At 37.2% G+C, this 18,236-nt stretch overlaps 1 protein-coding gene and 1 pseudogene across 5 annotated transcripts in view; both read right to left on the minus strand.

The window, feature by feature from the left end:
- TOPAZ1 (testis and ovary specific TOPAZ 1) overlaps nucleotides 1-18,236 on the minus strand; it is a 102,527-nt gene that overhangs the window by 62,070 nt on the left and 22,221 nt on the right. For all 5 annotated transcript variants that reach the window (XM_047876596.1, XM_047876593.1, XM_047876595.1 and 2 more), the window contains 5 exons: nucleotides 10,519-10,583; nucleotides 6,434-6,570; nucleotides 4,952-5,037; nucleotides 4,079-4,204; nucleotides 2,493-2,556 (listed from right to left, as the gene is read on the minus strand). In XM_047876596.1, the coding sequence (XP_047732552.1) occupies nucleotides 2,493-2,556; nucleotides 4,079-4,204; nucleotides 4,952-5,037; nucleotides 6,434-6,570; nucleotides 10,519-10,583 (478 nt within the window). The remainder of the gene's footprint in view (nucleotides 1-2,492; nucleotides 2,557-4,078; nucleotides 4,205-4,951; nucleotides 5,038-6,433; nucleotides 6,571-10,518; nucleotides 10,584-18,236) is intronic.
- On the minus strand, nucleotides 267-1,660 carry LOC125174731 (actin-related protein 2/3 complex subunit 5-like protein; annotated as a pseudogene).

Raw genomic sequence — 18,236 nt, forward strand, 5'->3', positions numbered from 1 at the left:
GGTTCTTACCAACTTTCATTCATTATAGGTCTTTATTTTTGTTCTCTGTATTTGTTTTTTATTTATTTGTTAATTATTATTATCTTTTTTACATTCTAATAAGCCAAGAGCTTTATTGATGCAGTAGGCACTTTACAATGAACCCAAGAGAGCCCCATCTTCCCAGGGATGTCTGTACAAATCCTGGAAGTTTTACTACTTCAAAAAAACAAGGCTCTGCCTTTTACCACAGCCCTTGGATCTGTACCTGCTCAGATAGTCCCTCCTCCATTTTAAATAGGCAGAGCACACATGGACACCTGGCCAAGATGCGCCAGCCACTCCAGCAGGCAGTTACAACATCAGTTCTGTGTTACTTGCAGACAAAGGCATAGACTATCAGGTCCTACAAAGGATTTAAGAAACAGACGACTTCTCCCTCCACCTTGAAAATAAAATACACTTCAGCGGATGCATGTCCTGAAATAGTTTAGCTGGGAATTCCTAGGAAGATGGTCCAGTGTCAATCCCTTCTTCATCAGCCTGTGCATCCAAAATTCTTCTCAAGATAAGAGGAGGCCTTATTTTTTTTCTTTTTAAAGTCTTTCTTGCTGTGAGAACTCATAATGGAGCCTAGTCCTCCTACTGCTAATGCCTTTTCATGCCATTGGGGTAACACTGCGCTGCTGTTTTCTGTGGGCTTCTCAAACCCTTTATAAATGTACTTGATTGGCAAGTCAATGCCATTTCTGTCCAGTGAATGCACAGCCTGCTCAATTGCTCTGCTCTTAAAATCTGTAAGTACTTTCAGCACCATGCTCTGGGACCGTTCCTTCACGGCCTGATTCTTGGTGTTGATGGGACAGTTCTGCAAGGCTGAACGGAATGCTCGAAGCACGCCCCCTTGCTGCAGAAGGCCATCCACCTCACCAGGGTCCGGGCATGGTGTGGCCACCGCTGCCTCCTCCTGCTTGCCCAGGAACCTATCCTCATCAAACTTGTCGATGTCCACCCAATGGAAGTTCTGGGCCGTGGCAGGGAGTCAGAGCCTGCCCAGCCGGCTCAGCTCCGGGTCCTGCCCCGGCTCTACACCACTTGGCACTGGCTCAGGGGCAAGAAGCGGGTGCCAGGGGCCTCCTCCACCTCCTCCGTGCACAGACGCCACCACCCATCCCTATATTTGTTGTTTTAAAACTAAATTCAGGGGCGCCTGGGTGGCGCAGTCGGTTAAGCGTCCGACTTCAGCCGGGTCACGATCTCGCGGTCCGTGAGTTCGAGCCCCGCGTCAGGCTCTGGGCTGATGGCTCAGAGCCTGGAGCCTGTTTCTGATTCTGTGTCTCCCTCTCTCTCTGCCCCTCCCCCGTTCATGCTCTGTCTCTCTCTGTCCCAAAAATAAATAAACGTTGAAAACTAAATTCAAATATATTTCTCCTGATACACTAGATGTTTACACAATCAGAATTACAATTTTGGGAGTTTTCCTGTTTTTTTTTTTTTCATGTCATCCACTTTTCTTCCACATCTCATGCTACGGAATTATTTCTGGAATATACATGTTCATTGACATCCAATCATGCAGCTTCTCCCATCAATGCCTGGGTGATGGGTACATTCTCTATATAGGCTCCTATTACTTCTCCCTTGCCTACTTCCTCCTTACTGTAAGAGTAAGTTCAGTCATAGCAGTTCCCTCAGACGCTTCCTTTAATCCTTGGGGAGATGATGTCACTCAGCAAAACAAATAATAAACTAGTCAGAAATTTTGTTTTTAACCAAATGAGATTTCAAGCTGATGAATATGCAGCTAACATGTTCTATTACCATGATACTATGTGGCTTGGGTGGCTGTGTCAGCGTGACAAATATAAATAAGCTTGGTCCCTTCCTCTTGACACTCAAGGTGTAGTAGGGGGAGACGGTGACAGAGAATGGGATGAGGCAGTAGAGTCAGATAACGGCTGACAGAGGAGGTAATCCTATTTCCTGTGACTAAAACTTGCGAGATAAATAGGTCTTTGCTGTGGGGAAGACGGATGAAAGAAAGGCATCCCAGATAGACAGCAGGGACAGCAGTGGCTCTGATATTATAACACAGCCTGTCCTGCTTAGGGAACTGAACAGAACTCAGTATGGATGGTGCATCGGCCTCAAGGGGTAAGTGTTAAAAGAGAAGGATAAAGACGTAGGGAAGATCTAGTTTCTGAAACATCCCTTCAGAAAGATTTTAAGCCAATTATCTATGTTATATTTTTGTCTTACACACATACATAAAATTTCTATCTATATCATGCAATTTAGTTTTAGAAAATGATAGTGCTAGGTGGATTATAATTTTTTAGTAACCAAAATGCCACACTTATTTTTAATCATTTGTAACACCAATAGAACCACTCTAAGGCATTCAGTTTTCATACTTACAAGTATTGAATTTACTTTCAAACTGTAAGATACAATTGCACATTGCTTGAAATACTCACATTCTTGAATTTATAGTAATCATCCCTGTCTCATACCTGCACGTTGTAGCAAACACAGCTCGTTGATGCTTATATATTTCTTAAACACATCCATACAAACCTACAAGTAATGAAAAATATAACGTTACCTTTTTATATTTCCTAAAGAAGACAAAATTTCAATCCTATCTTTCTGCTTATTCTCAAAGTGAACTTAAAGCAATGGAATAAAAAAACTGATGTTGGTTAACTCACAGATTTGAAATATATACTGAATTCACTATAAAAACTTAATTTTACAGATGTTCTGACAAAGAAATAGTCAAGGAAATAGCAAGATTAGCAAGCAATTGGGGAGGGAAGGAAATTCCTGAATATTCAAAATTTAAAAAAAACTTATTTAGGTCATTTAAAAAATAGCCATTTACTGACTCAAGGATAAACACATTGAGCAATGGATTAGAACAAAGAGCCTAGAAACAGAACCACTCATATATAATTAGCTGATTTATGACACAGTGACCCTGAAGTGCAATAGGGGAAAAGGATGTTTTTTTTTTTAAGTAAATGGTGTTGGCTTACAAAGGGATCCTCATGCGGAAAAAATATTTATCTTGACCTTGTTTTCACATGAAAACCAAAAATCAATTCCAGGTGGCTTTGTGTTCTAAATGCCAAGATAAAACAACAGACTTTTTAAAGGAAAAAATATAAGAGAACATCTTCATGATCTTGGCAAAGATTTTCCAACAGGATGCAAAAAGTTAACACCGTAAAAGGATCGACAGAATCGGACTACGTAGAAATTAAGAAGTTCTGTTTACCAAAAGACACCTTAAGAGGGTGAAAAGGCAACGTTTACAGTAGTAAAAGTTATCTGCTATACACATACTCAATAAATAACTTATACCCAGAATATATAAAGAATTCTTAAGGTATATAAGAAAAAGACAATCCCATAGAATATAGGCAAAATATTTAGAGATTTCCAAAAAGAGTGTATCCAAGTGTCCGATAATGATTTTGAAAGATGCTCAGCTTCGTAAGTCATCAAGGAAGACATCACTCCCCACTCACTAGAATGGCTGAAATTAAAATACCAAGAGCTGGTAACGCTATGAAGCAAGCTGAACTCTCAGACATTGCTGGTGAAAAAGTGTAATTGGGCAGACCACCTTGGAAATCTGTTTGGTACTATCAACTAACGTTGAATATATGCAGATCCTATGACTCAGCAATTCCAGTTTTAAGTATAACTCATCAGAAAGTACACATATGTTCACCAAGAGACACACGAAAGAACACTGATAACATCACTACTGTAATTCCCAAATTCAGAAATCCAATGAATCAAAAGTAATATTTATCAATAAAATAAATTTTGATATACTCACAAAATGGAATATTCAATATTACAATGAGAAAGAAATGTTTATAATTTAATAAAAAAATATAGATGAATCTCAAAAATATTGAGCAAAAAGAAGCCAGAAACAAAAGAATACAGATTGGATGATTTATTTAAAGCACAAAACCAGACAAAGCTCATCTATGCTATTAGGGGTTAATGAAAATCTGACTTAAAACATATAGCTGAGATAATCTGAAAACAATCTCTACTTCAAAGACTTTACATATTTTACCTTTTCATCCCCTTGCTCAGGCACATGAGCAAACTTGCATTGTGATCGCTCACAGCCACGTAATGTATTAAAATGAAATTTGCAGTATCTATGGGGTAGCATCAACCCTAGGGGCTTCTGGAACACCTAGAAAATTAAATAAATTTTCTTTCTGTGTTAATTGTAAAAAAATACCATAATCAGGTAAGATAGCATTTGAAGGAACCAGAAATTACACCCAAAACTGCACCAAGACAAATTGCTTGCTGACTTGATAAAAAAATAAAACTCCCAACTTAATTTATATTTTCAAAAATAATGAAAAAAAAAACAACTCAAAGTGGTTTGTCTGACTTTTTTGCAATATTTTGAAAATACTCCATCAAAGTTTTTACTTTTACTTTTACTACTGTTTTACTTTACATGTTTTTAAAAGTTTTACATCCCCTCCCTTTCTCACATACTTGCCCTGTTTGCTTTTACAAAAAGTTAGTCCTATTTACAATATGTACCATATTTCAGATGCATTTATTTAGAACTCAGATTTTCCTTAGCTTTTCTGATTAACAGAAAGAGAAATGACAGATTAAAAATATATACAACAAACTTTTCCTATAAACAGCTTTAAATCGCTAGTTTTCTCTTCTATCACCAGGAACTATCCATCCTGTATTTTCTGTTTTGGATATCCCTTCTCCACCCCGCCTGCCCAGCCTTCTGCTTTCAACTTCTTACATTATATGTGAATATCCTCTGAGTTACTACTCATTTTCTGCTTCTCATCACCAAGTGTCATTCAAACTCTGTAAACGTCCAGAAGTGCTTAACAAATGATAGGGAAATACAACCAAAATATGTGCTTTGTAAGATTTTGTTTTTAAATGGGGGACTTACCCCTATATTTTTTTCCCTCTTAAATATTTCACAAGTTTCAGGATTCTGCAGCTTTAAGAGAGAATGTTTTCCTGGAAATCTGAAATCTAGAAATGATTAAGAATCACATCAAATACCAATATGTTATAGCTTCTTCCCTTCATAACAATGAACAGATGACTACTACTATCTGCTTTAAAGTTTCACTTTGGACCACTCATTCTCAGTTCACAGACTATGCTGCCATGTGTATTCCTGTGAAATTATTTACATCTTTGGTGCTCCTTAAGTATTTCTACGCCTAACTGTAAAATTTTAAACTCATTTTAAGCTGAAGATACTTTCTTAAAAGCCTTAAAACAGCAGCACTGAACAGTGCACTCAAATGACAGTCTCCATGTTAAACAAATATGATAGACAATTAAAATCTCTAAGTAAATTACTGACAAACCTAAGTGTTATGAAATGAACCCCACAAATTCATATGTTCAAGCCCTAAACCTCAGTGTGAGTTTATTTGAAGATAGGGTCTTTTACAGAACTAATTAAGGTTAAATGGGGTCATAAGGAAGAGACCCTGAGCTGATGGAATTAATGCTCTTATAAGAGACAGCAGAGAGCTTGCTCTCTCTCCATGCACATGCACCAAGGAAAAGCCATGTGAGGACTTAGCAACAAGGCAGCCATCTGTAAGCCAGGAAGAGAGCTAGAAACTAGACCCTGCCAGAACCCTGATCTTAAGACTTCTAGCCTCCAGAACCGTGTGAAATAAATTTCTGTTGTTTAGGCCATCTAGTCTGTGGTATTTTATTATGGCTGCCTGAGCTGACTAATATACCAGGCACCCTATTCCTTAATGTTGGTCCTTTAAAATGAGAATTAGGACATCTGGAAATGTTTTTTTCTAAAGATATTTTATTTTTTTATTTTAAATAATTTCATTTTTCAGTTGGCAGCATTCAGACAGAATTTGGAAAAAGCTGAAGTTTCTGCTGCAGAGTTTTGCTGTAATTTCCATTATAAAATCTGTTAAGGCTTTTTAAGATAAAACACACAATCATCTGGACATGCTGCAGTCCTACACGACACCAGGAAGCACGAAGTCAACAACAGGAAGGGACAATTAGGTATGAGCTACATAAAGAAAATTTATTGTTTCCAAATTCATTCCTCAATCTAGCTTATTTTGTTCAAAAGCTTTATGGATTTTCAAAAAAACTAACACAAATTTTAAAATACATTATAATTCTAAAATATTCAACTAAAATATGAATATTTTAGGTATAACCTATAATTTATTTGCACTACAACTATCACGTAAGTACAGATATTTAAGAAATTGTTCCATCAAAAGTATTAAGTAAAGGTATACAAACTTCCTAATTTTAACATATTCTAGGCTGGTTTTGATTTTTTTAACCTTTTTTGCTTTTGGTGAAAAAAATCTCCCACATCATTTCTATACTATCAAAAGCCAACATAATTATATTAAGAAAATAGTACCATTCATCCAGGGCTTCAGTAATATGTCTTCTTGATGAGCACTTAGATTCAAAGGTGGCACTGATAAGCACAGAGGTTTGGGGGCCAATGTTGATAACTGACATTCACCAACCATCTCTGAATTTTTAGGATCTTTGCTGTATGAGCAGAAAAAAACAAAATCAGAATTTAAATTTATTCTAAAACCTCTAAAGTAATGAGAATCGAGTGGAAACACAACCTAACACTATGTATATACTATATACCATGCTGTATACTGTTACCATACTATGATTCTTCATTATTTTCAGTAAGCGTTCCTGCCTTCTTACATAGAAAACCAATGCTTGTTGAATGGCCAGGGTAGAGGCAGGAGTAAGGTGGTTGGGTTAAAACTAGAGCAGAACACTTTTTAAAAAAAATTTTTTTAATTTTTTTTTTTAACGTTTATTTATTTTTAAGACAGAGAGAGAGCATGAACGGGGGAGAGTCAAAGAGAGGGAGACACAGAATCCAAAACAGGCTCCAGGCTCTGAGCTGTCAGCACAGAGCCCGATGCGGGGCTTGAACTCACTGACCGCGAGATCATGACCTGAGCCAAAGTCGGCCACCCAACCGACTGAGCCACCCAGGTGCCCCAAAAAATTTTTTTTTAAAAATCTTTATTCACTTTTGAGAGACAGAGCGAGACAGAGCATGAGTGGGGGAGGGGCAGAGGGAGAGGGGCAGACACAGAATCCGAAGCATTCTCCAGGCTCTGAGCGGTCAGCACAGAGCCCGACACAGGTCTCGAACCCATGAACCATGAGATCATGACCTGAGCCGAAGTCGGATGCTCAACTGACCAAGCCACCCAGCTGCCCTGAGCACAATACTTTTGATTATGCCAGACAAAATGTCCAAGGAGGCACTGAGCTGGCATTCTAACAGAAAAGATTATCCAATTATTCTATTGATAGTATAGTGAAAAAAGAATGAGTTATAAATTAATTCTTTGGGATAAGTATATTTAATAAATTTATACATGTACTTGAGAGCTTCCTTTGGGAAGAAGGTATAAAAAATTTACTGTCCTTGGTTGCTGATTTAAACAGTTTCAACTAGGGGCACCTGGGTGGCTCAGTCGGTTAAGCATCTGACTTTGGCTCAGGTCATGATCTCACAGTTTGTGAGTTTGAGCCCTGTGCTGGGCTCTGGGCTGATAGCACAGAGCCTGGAACCCTTTTGGAGTTCTGTGTCTCCCTCTCTCTCTGCCCCTCCCCTGTTTACTCTCTCTCTCAAATATAAATAAACATTAAAAAAATAAACAAAAATAAAAAGTTTCAACTCTATTTTAATATGTGAGATCCTATATAACCAATTTTAGAAAAACTTAAAAAGAGTTTGCTGGACAAAGCAGGAAAGAATATCCAATGGAATGAAGACAGTCTCTTCAGCAAGTGGTGCTGGGAAAACTGGACAGTGACATGCAGAAGAATGAACCTGGACCCTTTCTTACACCATACACAAAAATAAACTCAAAATGGATGAAAGACCTCAATGTAAGACAGGAGGCCATCAAAATCCTCGAGGAGAAAGCAGGCAAAAACCTCTTTGATCTTGGCCGCAGCAACTTCTTACTCAACACATCTCCGGAGTCAAGGGAAACAAAAGCAAAAATGAACTACTGGGACCTCATCAAAATAAAAAGCTTCTGTACAGTGAAGGAAACAATCACCAAAACTAAAAGTCAACCGACAGAATGGGAGAAGATATTTCCAAATGACATATCAGATAAAAGGCCAGTATCCAAAATCTATAAAGAACTCATCAAACTCAACACCCCCCCCCAAAAAAAATCCAGTGAAGAAATGGGCAAAAGACTTGAACAGACACTTCTCCAAAGAAGACATCCAGATGCCCAACCGACACGTGAAAAAATGCTCAACATCACTCATCATCAGGGAAATACAAATCAAAACCACAATGAGATACCACCTCACACCTGTCAGAATGGCTAACATTAACAACTCAGGCAACAACAGATGTTGGCGAGGATGCGGAGAAAGAGGATCTCTTTTGCATTGTAGGTGGCAATGCAAGCTGGTGCAGCCACTCTGGAAAACAGTATGGAGGTTCCTCAAAAAACTAAAAATAGAACTACCCTATGACCCAGCAATTGCACTATTAGGCATTTATCCACGGGATATAGGTGTGCTGTTTCGAAGGGACACATACACCCCCATGTTTATAGCCTCACTATCAACAATAGCCAAAGTATGGAAAGAGCCCAAATGTCCATCAATGGATGAATGGATAAAGGAGATGTGGTGTATATATATACAATGGAGTGTTACTCGGCAATCAAAAAGAATGAAATCTTGCCATTTGCAACTACGTGGATGGAACTGGGGAGTATTATGCTAAGTGAAAGTAGTCAGAGAAAGACAAAAATCATATGACTTCACTCATATGAGGACTTTAAGAGACAAAACCGATGAACATAAGGGAAGGGAAACCAAAATAATATAAAAACAGGGAGGGGGACAAAACAGAAGAGACTCATAAATATGGAAAACAAACTGAGGGTTACTAGAGGGGTTGTGGGAGGGGGGATGGGCTAAATGGGTAAGGGGCACTAAGGAATCTACCTGAAATCATTGTTGCACTATATGCTAACTAATTTGGATGTAAATTTTTAAAAATAAAAAATTAAATTAAATTAAATTAAAATAAAATTAACCCCCCCCCCCAAAAAAAAAGAGTTTTCTGGAGTTTCACTTACCTAGAAAAAGAAATAACTTAAGCAAGGGGGAGAGGAGGAAGTATCTCAAAGCTGACTAACAGACAACTAATAGATGAGGAAATCAGTTTTTTGGAGAAAGATCTCTCAGATAATATATTTCATCTTAAAAACAATTCTAACAAGCTTTTTCAGCTGGGGTTCCGTGGACCAGTGGAGAATAAAAATAGAAAAGGGTCCCACACTTACAACAGTTGAAACTTACTAGCATTGACGGGGCTTAAAAATTACACAGAAAATAAAGATACTTCTCTTTCCAACTTGGGACATAATTAATATGTGCATTCAATAATAACCTCCCTCAAAACAAAAGCAATAACATACAATAAACAAATAAGAATTATGGAATTGTACAGATGGAAGACATGATCTAATAAAACTCTTTTTGTTTTTGATTGGATGACTGAGGCCAAGGGTAATGTAGTGACTTCAATGTCAACATTCCTGGTCATTATGGTAGATCCAAAATCATGATAAAACTCTGCAGGCTGCAATGACACTATTTAGTTTGTAAGCAAAATGCTTTCAATAGAATAAAAAGTTAAATTGTCATTTTTTTCCTTTAAAAATTTTCAAATGGTCATGAATCGTACTGGGTTTCTGTGCCAATCTAATTCTTACCTAGCTTTTCCTTAATACAATGGTTCTCAAACTTGAGCACATCTTAGGACTACCTAAGGGGCGCTGTTGAAACACAGACTGATGGGCTCCATCTCCAGAGTTTCTGATTTAGCAAATCAGGGATGGGACCAAATAATTTGCATTTCTGACTCATTCCCAGATGCTGCTGCCACTACAAGAATCACACTTTGAAAACTACGTCTTAACATAAAAAGACTTGAACACATTTGTCACCTGATTTGAGTGTACCTTGCCTCAACAGCAAAATGGGAGTGCACGATGGTCAGGTGATCTCCAAGGTATCTTCCAACTCTAAGTTTTGTTTTGCATATATTCTAGTGAGTGTACTGTAACTTGCAGTACTCATGACCACAACCATGTCAGATACCTGCAAACTGCAATATTCATCTGATTTCAGCTGCTTTTACCTTCACAAATGTCATGTACACATTCTTTTTTCTTTTATCACTACTCTTTACTCCTTCCTTGAAAAATATTTTAATGGCTCAAAAATCTTTGTGACAGCTTTAAGGTAACTTACAGTATCGCTGACATCTGTGGGTACCTGATACACCAATTTAACAATACCCATATATGGCTTACGGCATAGTGGCCCAAGTACATAAAGCAGAGAATGAAAAACACACTCAAAATACAAATTATTTGACTATTTTAAAGTTACATAATTAAAAATGTTACAGACCTTTTGCAAACTTCAAAAATATTTTCTTTTTCTTCTTTAATAGTCACCTCTTCTGAAAATCTATGCTATAAGGAGATTATGGTTAAAAAGTACAAGTGAGTATCTCTGTATTCCATATTAAGCTGAGGCTTACCAGACATATTAGAATTTATTAGATGTTAATTAAACCACCACCTGATGGCCAACCAAAAACACAACTCTGTATTATTTAAAATAATATTGACTTAAAAATTCCACTGTTGCTTAAGAAAAAAACTAATAGAAATAATATATTTTCTCAGCTTTTGACATCACTTTTTTTTTTTTTAATTTTTTTTCAACGTTTATTTATTTTTGGGACAGAGAGAGACAGAGCATGAACGGGGGAGGGGCAGAGAGAGAGGGAGACACAGAATCGGAAACAGGCTCCAGGCTCCGAGCCATCAGCCCAGAGCCCGACGCGGGGCTCGAACTCCCGGACCGCGAGATCGTGACCTGGCTGAAGTCGGACGCTTAACCGACTGCGCCACCCAGGCGCCCCTGACATCACTTTTAATTATACAGGCTGTCATTTAAAGTTATTATGAACAATTAAAGTTACATTTGTTTTCTTTCAGATAAAAAGCTTCAAATGATTTTTATTTTCAGATGGTATTTATGAACATAAATTTATTTTTCTCATTAGAAGTATCTATATGGGGTGCCTGGGTGGCTCAGTCGGTTAAGCTTCGGACTTCAGCTCAGGTCATGATCTCGTGGTTCATGAGTTCAAGCCCTGTGTCAGGCTCTGTGCTGACAATTTGGAGCCTGGAGCCTGCTTTCAATTCTCTGTCTCCCTCTCTCTCTCTTCCCCTGCTGCTCGCACTCTGTCTCTCTTAAAAATAAATTTTAAAAAAATTAAAAAAGGAAGTATTTGTATGTATTTTATATATCACTATACTTAAAACATTTCACATTAGTGTTCTGGAATTGTGACTTTCCAATTATAAGAAAGTTCTAAATGCTTAATATTAAACTTTTGAAAAAACAGGCAAGCACCAAGAAAACAAACCTCCAAATCACCTATCATTTGAGCAGAGATAACCATTTAATATCTTACTTTATATCTTTCAAGTCTTTTCAATTTTAAAAAATTATTTTTTAATTATTAAACATTTTCCAGTCTTATTGAGAATTAATTGATACATATTATGGTATAAGTTTAAAGCATACAGCATGATGGTTGGGTTTATATATATCGTCAGATCATTACAACTGGTTCAGCTAACATCCATCTTTTCACAGAGATACAGCAAAAAGAAGAAAACAAGAAAAAAATTTTCTCCTTGTGATGAGAACTCTGAAAATGTACGCTCTTAGCAACTATTCTTTTTTAAAGTACATAATCACACATTACATAATGATACACACGGCATATACTATTGTTACGAAGAAAATTAGAAAAATCAAGTGAGAAACATAAAACATCAACAAATACAAAAATATACTATGTTCCTGAATGAGATTAAAAAAAAATTTTTTTTAAGTGTTTATTTATTTTTGACAGAGAGACAGACAGAGTGCGAGCTAAGGAGGGCAGAGAGAGGGGGAGACACAGAATCCAAAGTAGGCTCCAGGATCGGAGCTGTCAGCAGAGCCTGATGCAGGGCTCAAACCCACCAGCAGTGAGATCATGACCAGAGTTGAAGTCCGACACTCAACCAACTGAGCCACCCAGGGGCCCCCTGAATGAGATTATTAAATGTAAAGATGTTAGTTCTCCCTAAATTAATTCATACACTTTAAAAACTACTTTACATGTGAGTGTAAAGAACTCTTAGGAAAATATAAGAACAGCCAAAAAATATTTTAGATTTATAATACATTTCAGAATCTTTTAAAGTAAGCATTCCTTGTTTTATTTTTATTTTGCTTGCCATTTTTATTTTTCAAATAACTGACAATATGGTATCAGTAAAAGGACCTGGGCAATCAATGAAACAAAAAAGAAGGAATAGTTCCATACATAAAAATTTGAAAAATTTAAAGATAGCATTTGAAATTTGTGAAAAAATGATTCAATAAATGGAAGTAGAACAACAGTATAGCTAACTGGATAGAAAATAAGTTTGGTACCAACTCACCATATGTCAAAATACTTTTTAGGTTTATTAAAGATTTAAATACAAAAAATATCAGAAATAGCAAAAACAAAATAGAGGTATAATTTGGAGGGTGGAGAAAGACTAAGCATGATACCAGAAGCAGAAACCATAAATTATGATACCAACAGGTGTGAATATAAATATGTTAGATATTTTCTTATGCTGGAGAATACAGAGCACACAAAAGCCATTTGTCAAAAAAATTTTTTTAAAGGTTACATTGTTTCTACCTTCTTTCTCCTAAGATAAATTTTAGATTCAGATAGATAAAAAATTCAAACATAATAAAAAACAACAGAAAAAAACACCAGGAGGAAATACAGAAGAAAAATTTTAAATCTTGAAATGGGGAAGAGCTTCATTAGAATACCCATTGCTCATCACAAGAAGTGCCCTCCTTAATACCCATCACCCACTTAGCCCATTCCCCTGCCCACCTCCCCTCCAGTAGCCCTCAGTTTGTTCTCTACAGCTAAAGTCTGTTTTATGGTTTGCCTTTCTCTCTTTTCCCTCCTCCCCCCACCCAGGTTCATTTGTTTTGTTTCTTAAATTCCACATGAGTGAAATCATATGGTATTTGTCCTTCTATGATGGACTTATTTTGTTTAGCCTATTACTCTAGAGCTCCATCCATGTCATTTCAAATGGTAAGATTTCATTCTTTTTATGGCTGAGTAATATTCCATTGTATATATACACAACTTCCTTATCCATTCATCAGTCAATGGACATTTGGGTTCTTTCTATAATTTGGGTATTGCTGATAATGCTGCTATAAACATTGGAGTGCATGCATCCCTTCAAATCAGTATTTTTGTACCCTCTGGGTAAATACCTAGCAGTAAAATTGCTGGATCATAGTGTAGTTCTATTTTTAACGTTTTGAGGAACCTTCATACTGTTTTCCAGAGTGGCTGCACCAGTTTGCATTTCCACCAACAGCGTAAGAGGGTTCCCCTTTCTCTGAATCCTCGCCAACATCTGTTGTTTCTTGAGTTGTTAATTTTAGCCATTCTGACAGGTGTGAAGTGATATCTCATTTGTATTTCCCTGATGATGAGTGATGTAAGAATATATTTAATACATGAAAAGTTCCTACAACTAAAAAAATCAAAATCTCAGAAGAAAAATGGGCAAAGAACATAAAAAGGAAGTTCATAAAAAATGTAAATGGCCTTTAAATATACTAAAAGATGCCTAACTAGTCTCATAAGAGGAAAGCAAATTAAAACTAAAAGTCATTTGTAAAAATAGACAGATGGGACAAAATTTTAATACTGAGTTGGTTAGTGTGTGGGGAGAAAACTGGCATTCTTACCCAATGTTGCTGAATGTATAAATCACAGTCATCTTTATGTAGGCCAATCTGACAATTCTACTTCCAAGAATTAATCCAAAAATGCTTGCACATATACAAAATGCCTTATGTTCAAGGGTACATAATGCAGCAATATTTAAATTGCAAAAAATGGGAACAAAGCAAGTGTCCACCAACAGTGGAAGTTGTTGAATAGAGTATATCCATACAGTGGATAATTATACAATTAGAAAAACAGGGCATAATTACATACATTGAAAAGAAACAATCTCCATTATATATTTAGTTTAAAAAGCAAGATAAAGAATGGTATGCTACCGTTTGTATAAAAAGAATAAACAATACATCCACTTTGAGAAATGGAAGAGTATGTCTTATTGGGATAATCCTCTTGTAGTTAACAATTCTAAACCCTAGATAAAATAGAAAAAAAATCACTGGAAAGATATGAAAAGCAGGCAGAATCTGGAGCGAAGTCTACACTTGGAAAGAAGGAATAGTACTGACCAGCTCTTCTGCTTTCATGGTTTCATTCCTGAAGGCAGGCCCTAGTTGGAATCACCTGGGAAGGCCAAGAACTTGCCTTGCTGAAACAATGCACTGGAAGGCTAAATTTAGGACATAGTCAGAAACTCGGAAATAAGGATGAGAATCCAGGAAAGGAGAGAACCTAAGACAGGAAACCCTGAAATCTGGCTATACACCTGGTGCAAATCTCTCACTGATCCTTGAACTGTATCTCTCTAAGGTTAGACACCAAACAGCCCAGCTAAGGTTACAAGAACCGAAAAAATATTTAAACTAACTGCTACTGTGGAAGAGTAATCTGGAGGCTGAACTCACCTAAGTTAAAACCTAAACATACAATTACCATACAACCCAGCAAATACAGACTTGGGCATTGATCCCAGAGAAACTAAAAATTAGATTCACCAAAAACCTGTACACAAATGTTTATAGCAGCTTTATTTGAAATAGCCCAAAACTGGAGACAAGACAGTTGTCCTTCAGTGAGTGAACAGCTTTTAAATAAATGGGAGTAACCCATCCCACGGAATACTGCTAAGCAATCAAAATGAATGAACTACTGATACATGCAACAAACTTGATGACTATCCAGAGCATTATGCTGGGTGAAAAAAACCCCAATCTGCAGTGGTTACGTAGTACATCTAATTCCATTTATGTAATACACTTAAAAAATTTTTTTTTAATGTTTAGTTTTGAGAGTGAGCGAGCATGAGTGGGGGAGGGGCAGAGAGAGAGAGAGAGAGAGAGAGAGAGAGAGAGAGAGGGAGGGAGGGAGACACAGAACCCGGAGCAGGCTCCAGGCTCTGAGCTGTCAGCACAGAGCTCGACACGGGGCTCAAATCCACGAACCGTGAGATCATGACCCGAGCTGAAGTCGGACGCTGAACCAACTGAGCCACCCAGGCGTCCCTGTAACATCTTGAAATGATAAAATTATAGCAGTGAAGAACAGATTAGCAGTTGTCAAGGGTTAAGGAGAGGTTAGGGGGAGGCAGGGAGAAAGCAGGCATGGTTATAAAAGGGTAACATAAGGGATCCTTGTGGTGATGGAAGTGTTTTGTATCTCTGACTGTATTATAGTGTCAATATTCTGGTTGTGGTATTATACTAAAGCTTTGCAGTGTTACCATTGGGGGAAATTGGGTAAAGAGTACATGAGATTTCTGTTATTTCTTGCCACTACTGTGGTGAATCTATAACTATTTCAAAGTTAAAAGAAATGTGGGATCCTGCTAAGGCAGTATTTATGGATATGTTTATAGCACTAAATTGTCTCAGAAAATAAGTTTTAAATCAGTGACCCCAGTTGTAACCTTAAGAAACTACAAAAAGAGGGGTGCCTGGGTGGCTCAGTTGGTTAAGCCTCTGACTTAAGCTCAGGTCACGATTTCACGGTTTGTGAGTTCGAGCCCCGTGTCAGGCTCTGTGCTGACAGCTCAGAGCCTGGAGCCTGCTTCGGATTCTGTGCCTCCCTCTCTCTCTGCCCCACCCCCGGCTTGCACTCTGATACTCTGTCTCTCAAAAATGAATAAACATTAAAAAAATTAAAAAAAAAAAGAAACTACAAAATGAATGGCAGATTAAATCCAAAGTAAGCAGAAAAAAGGAGAAAGTAATGATCAGCAGAAATCAGTAAAATAGAAAACAACAGAGCAACAGAGAAAAAAAATTAATAAAACCAAAGCTGGTTCTTTTCGAATAGTAACAAAATTGATAATCTTCTAGTCAACCTCCAGCAAATCTACATCTATTTCAAAATACCAAAATTACAGAGATGGAAAACAGATTAATGGTTGGCTAAGGTTAGGAATGTTAGAGTTAGGGAGAAAAGTGTAACCAAGGAATAACATAAGGGAGATATTTACAGTGATAGAATAATTCTTTACCTTGATTGTAGTGGTGGCTAAAAGAGTCTGCCCATTTAATAAAATACAGAGAGGTATATATACTATACATTTAATATCAGATTCCTGCTTCTGATATTGCATTTAAAGACGCAATCGCAGGAAAAAACCAGGTGAAGGATACACAGGTCCTCTCTATACTACTTTTGCAACTTCCTGTGAATCTACAATTATTTCAAAATAAAAAAATTTTAAAACGGTATACTAGCATTTTAGCTATATGGGGTTCAAAACTAGAATTAAGTAATTCCTATCATGGTTAAATTTAAAAATTGTTACATACACAAGACAAAATAAAAGGTCACTGGAAAAGACAGAATATACATATACTTATTCCGTGAATATTTATCCCGTAAGTATTATATAAATATATACAAAATATCAGTAAGGAAGCATTTATAAAAATTCACAGAAAACTATGTAAAAGGAGAAAAGTAGTAGGCCATACATATGTCCTAAAGTCAATCTATTTATCCCCTCAAATTCCTAAAATGTAAAGTGAGAGAGAGACAAAGTTTAATTCCCAAATTTGGGGGCCAGATATCTTAAAAAAAATTTTTTTTTAACATTTATTTATTTGTGAGAGACAGAGAAAGAGCAAGAGTGGGGGTGGGGCAGAGAGAGGGGTAGACACAAAATCCGAAGCAGGCTCCAGGCTCTGAGCTGTCAGCACAGGGCTCGATGTGGGGTTCGAACTCATGAACCATGAGATCATAACCTGAGCCGAAGTCGGACACTCAACCAACTGAGCCACCCAGGCAGCCCGGAGGCCAGATATCTTAAAGACAAATATTACTGTTTGGTCATGATTATTTTCTAGAGTTGGTACTTTGAAGCTTACCATAATATTAGAAGAATAAATGTATCATCCCCTTTTCTTAAACAAAACCAAAAATCTTACTATACTAGGAAGCAACTAAACAATTCTGTGGATTATTTTAAAAGAATTAATGCCAAAAATAGTCTACATCTTGAAAATATTTACAGTGTAAGAATTCAGTGACTTCTGGCAAACATCTCCTAAAATCTATCCTTACAGGAACAAATGGATTAAGTCTTTTCCTCAGCTTTAAGTAGAACAGAGTACAAACTAGTTTTTGTTGTTATTTTGTCTTAACATTCATTTATTTTTGAGAGACAGAGACAGAGCACAAGTTGGAGAAGGGCAAAGAGAGAAGGAGACACAGAATCTGAGGCAGGCTCCAGGTTCTGGGCTGTCAGCACAGAGTCTGACACGGGGCTCAAACCCACGAACCGCAAGATCATGACCTGAGCCAAAGTCTTATGCTTAACCAACTGAGCCAGCCAGGCGCCCGTTTGTTTGTTTTTAATGCTTCAGAGCAAGGGCTGGCAAGCTACAGCCTGCCTGTTTTTGTAAAGATTTACTTGAATATAGCAACTGCTATTTGTTTATATATTGTCTATGGCTTCTTTCATGTTATGACGGCAGAGCTGCAACAGCAACTATAGGGCCCACAAAGCCATACAGGAATTTTACCATCTAGCCCTTTGAAAAAAACTTTGCCAACCCTTGCTATACTATAAGTCAAGGGACTCTGCTGTGAGACCTTGGACAAGATACAGACTCAAAATCTGTTTCTTCATCTATTAAAAAGAATAATAGCACATGCCCCATGTGCAGCAAATGAGTAACTCAGCAAGTCAGGGTTGTCGATACTGTGTACATTGAAGGTATGGTCCTTGATCTACTCCTTGGAGGGAACTTTTAAGCCCTTGGAATGTGCTGCCTTTGGTAATGTGTTTTTGCTTGCTTGGGGGTCTGGGACCAGACAGTGTATACTAATAGTGTAATTCATGGTAGGGGCTTTGGGCCACTCTAGA

The sequence above is a fragment of the Prionailurus viverrinus genome, chromosome C2, assembly GCF_022837055.1.
Source record: "Prionailurus viverrinus isolate Anna chromosome C2, UM_Priviv_1.0, whole genome shotgun sequence".
NCBI classification, from domain to species: domain Eukaryota; kingdom Metazoa; phylum Chordata; class Mammalia; order Carnivora; family Felidae; genus Prionailurus; species Prionailurus viverrinus.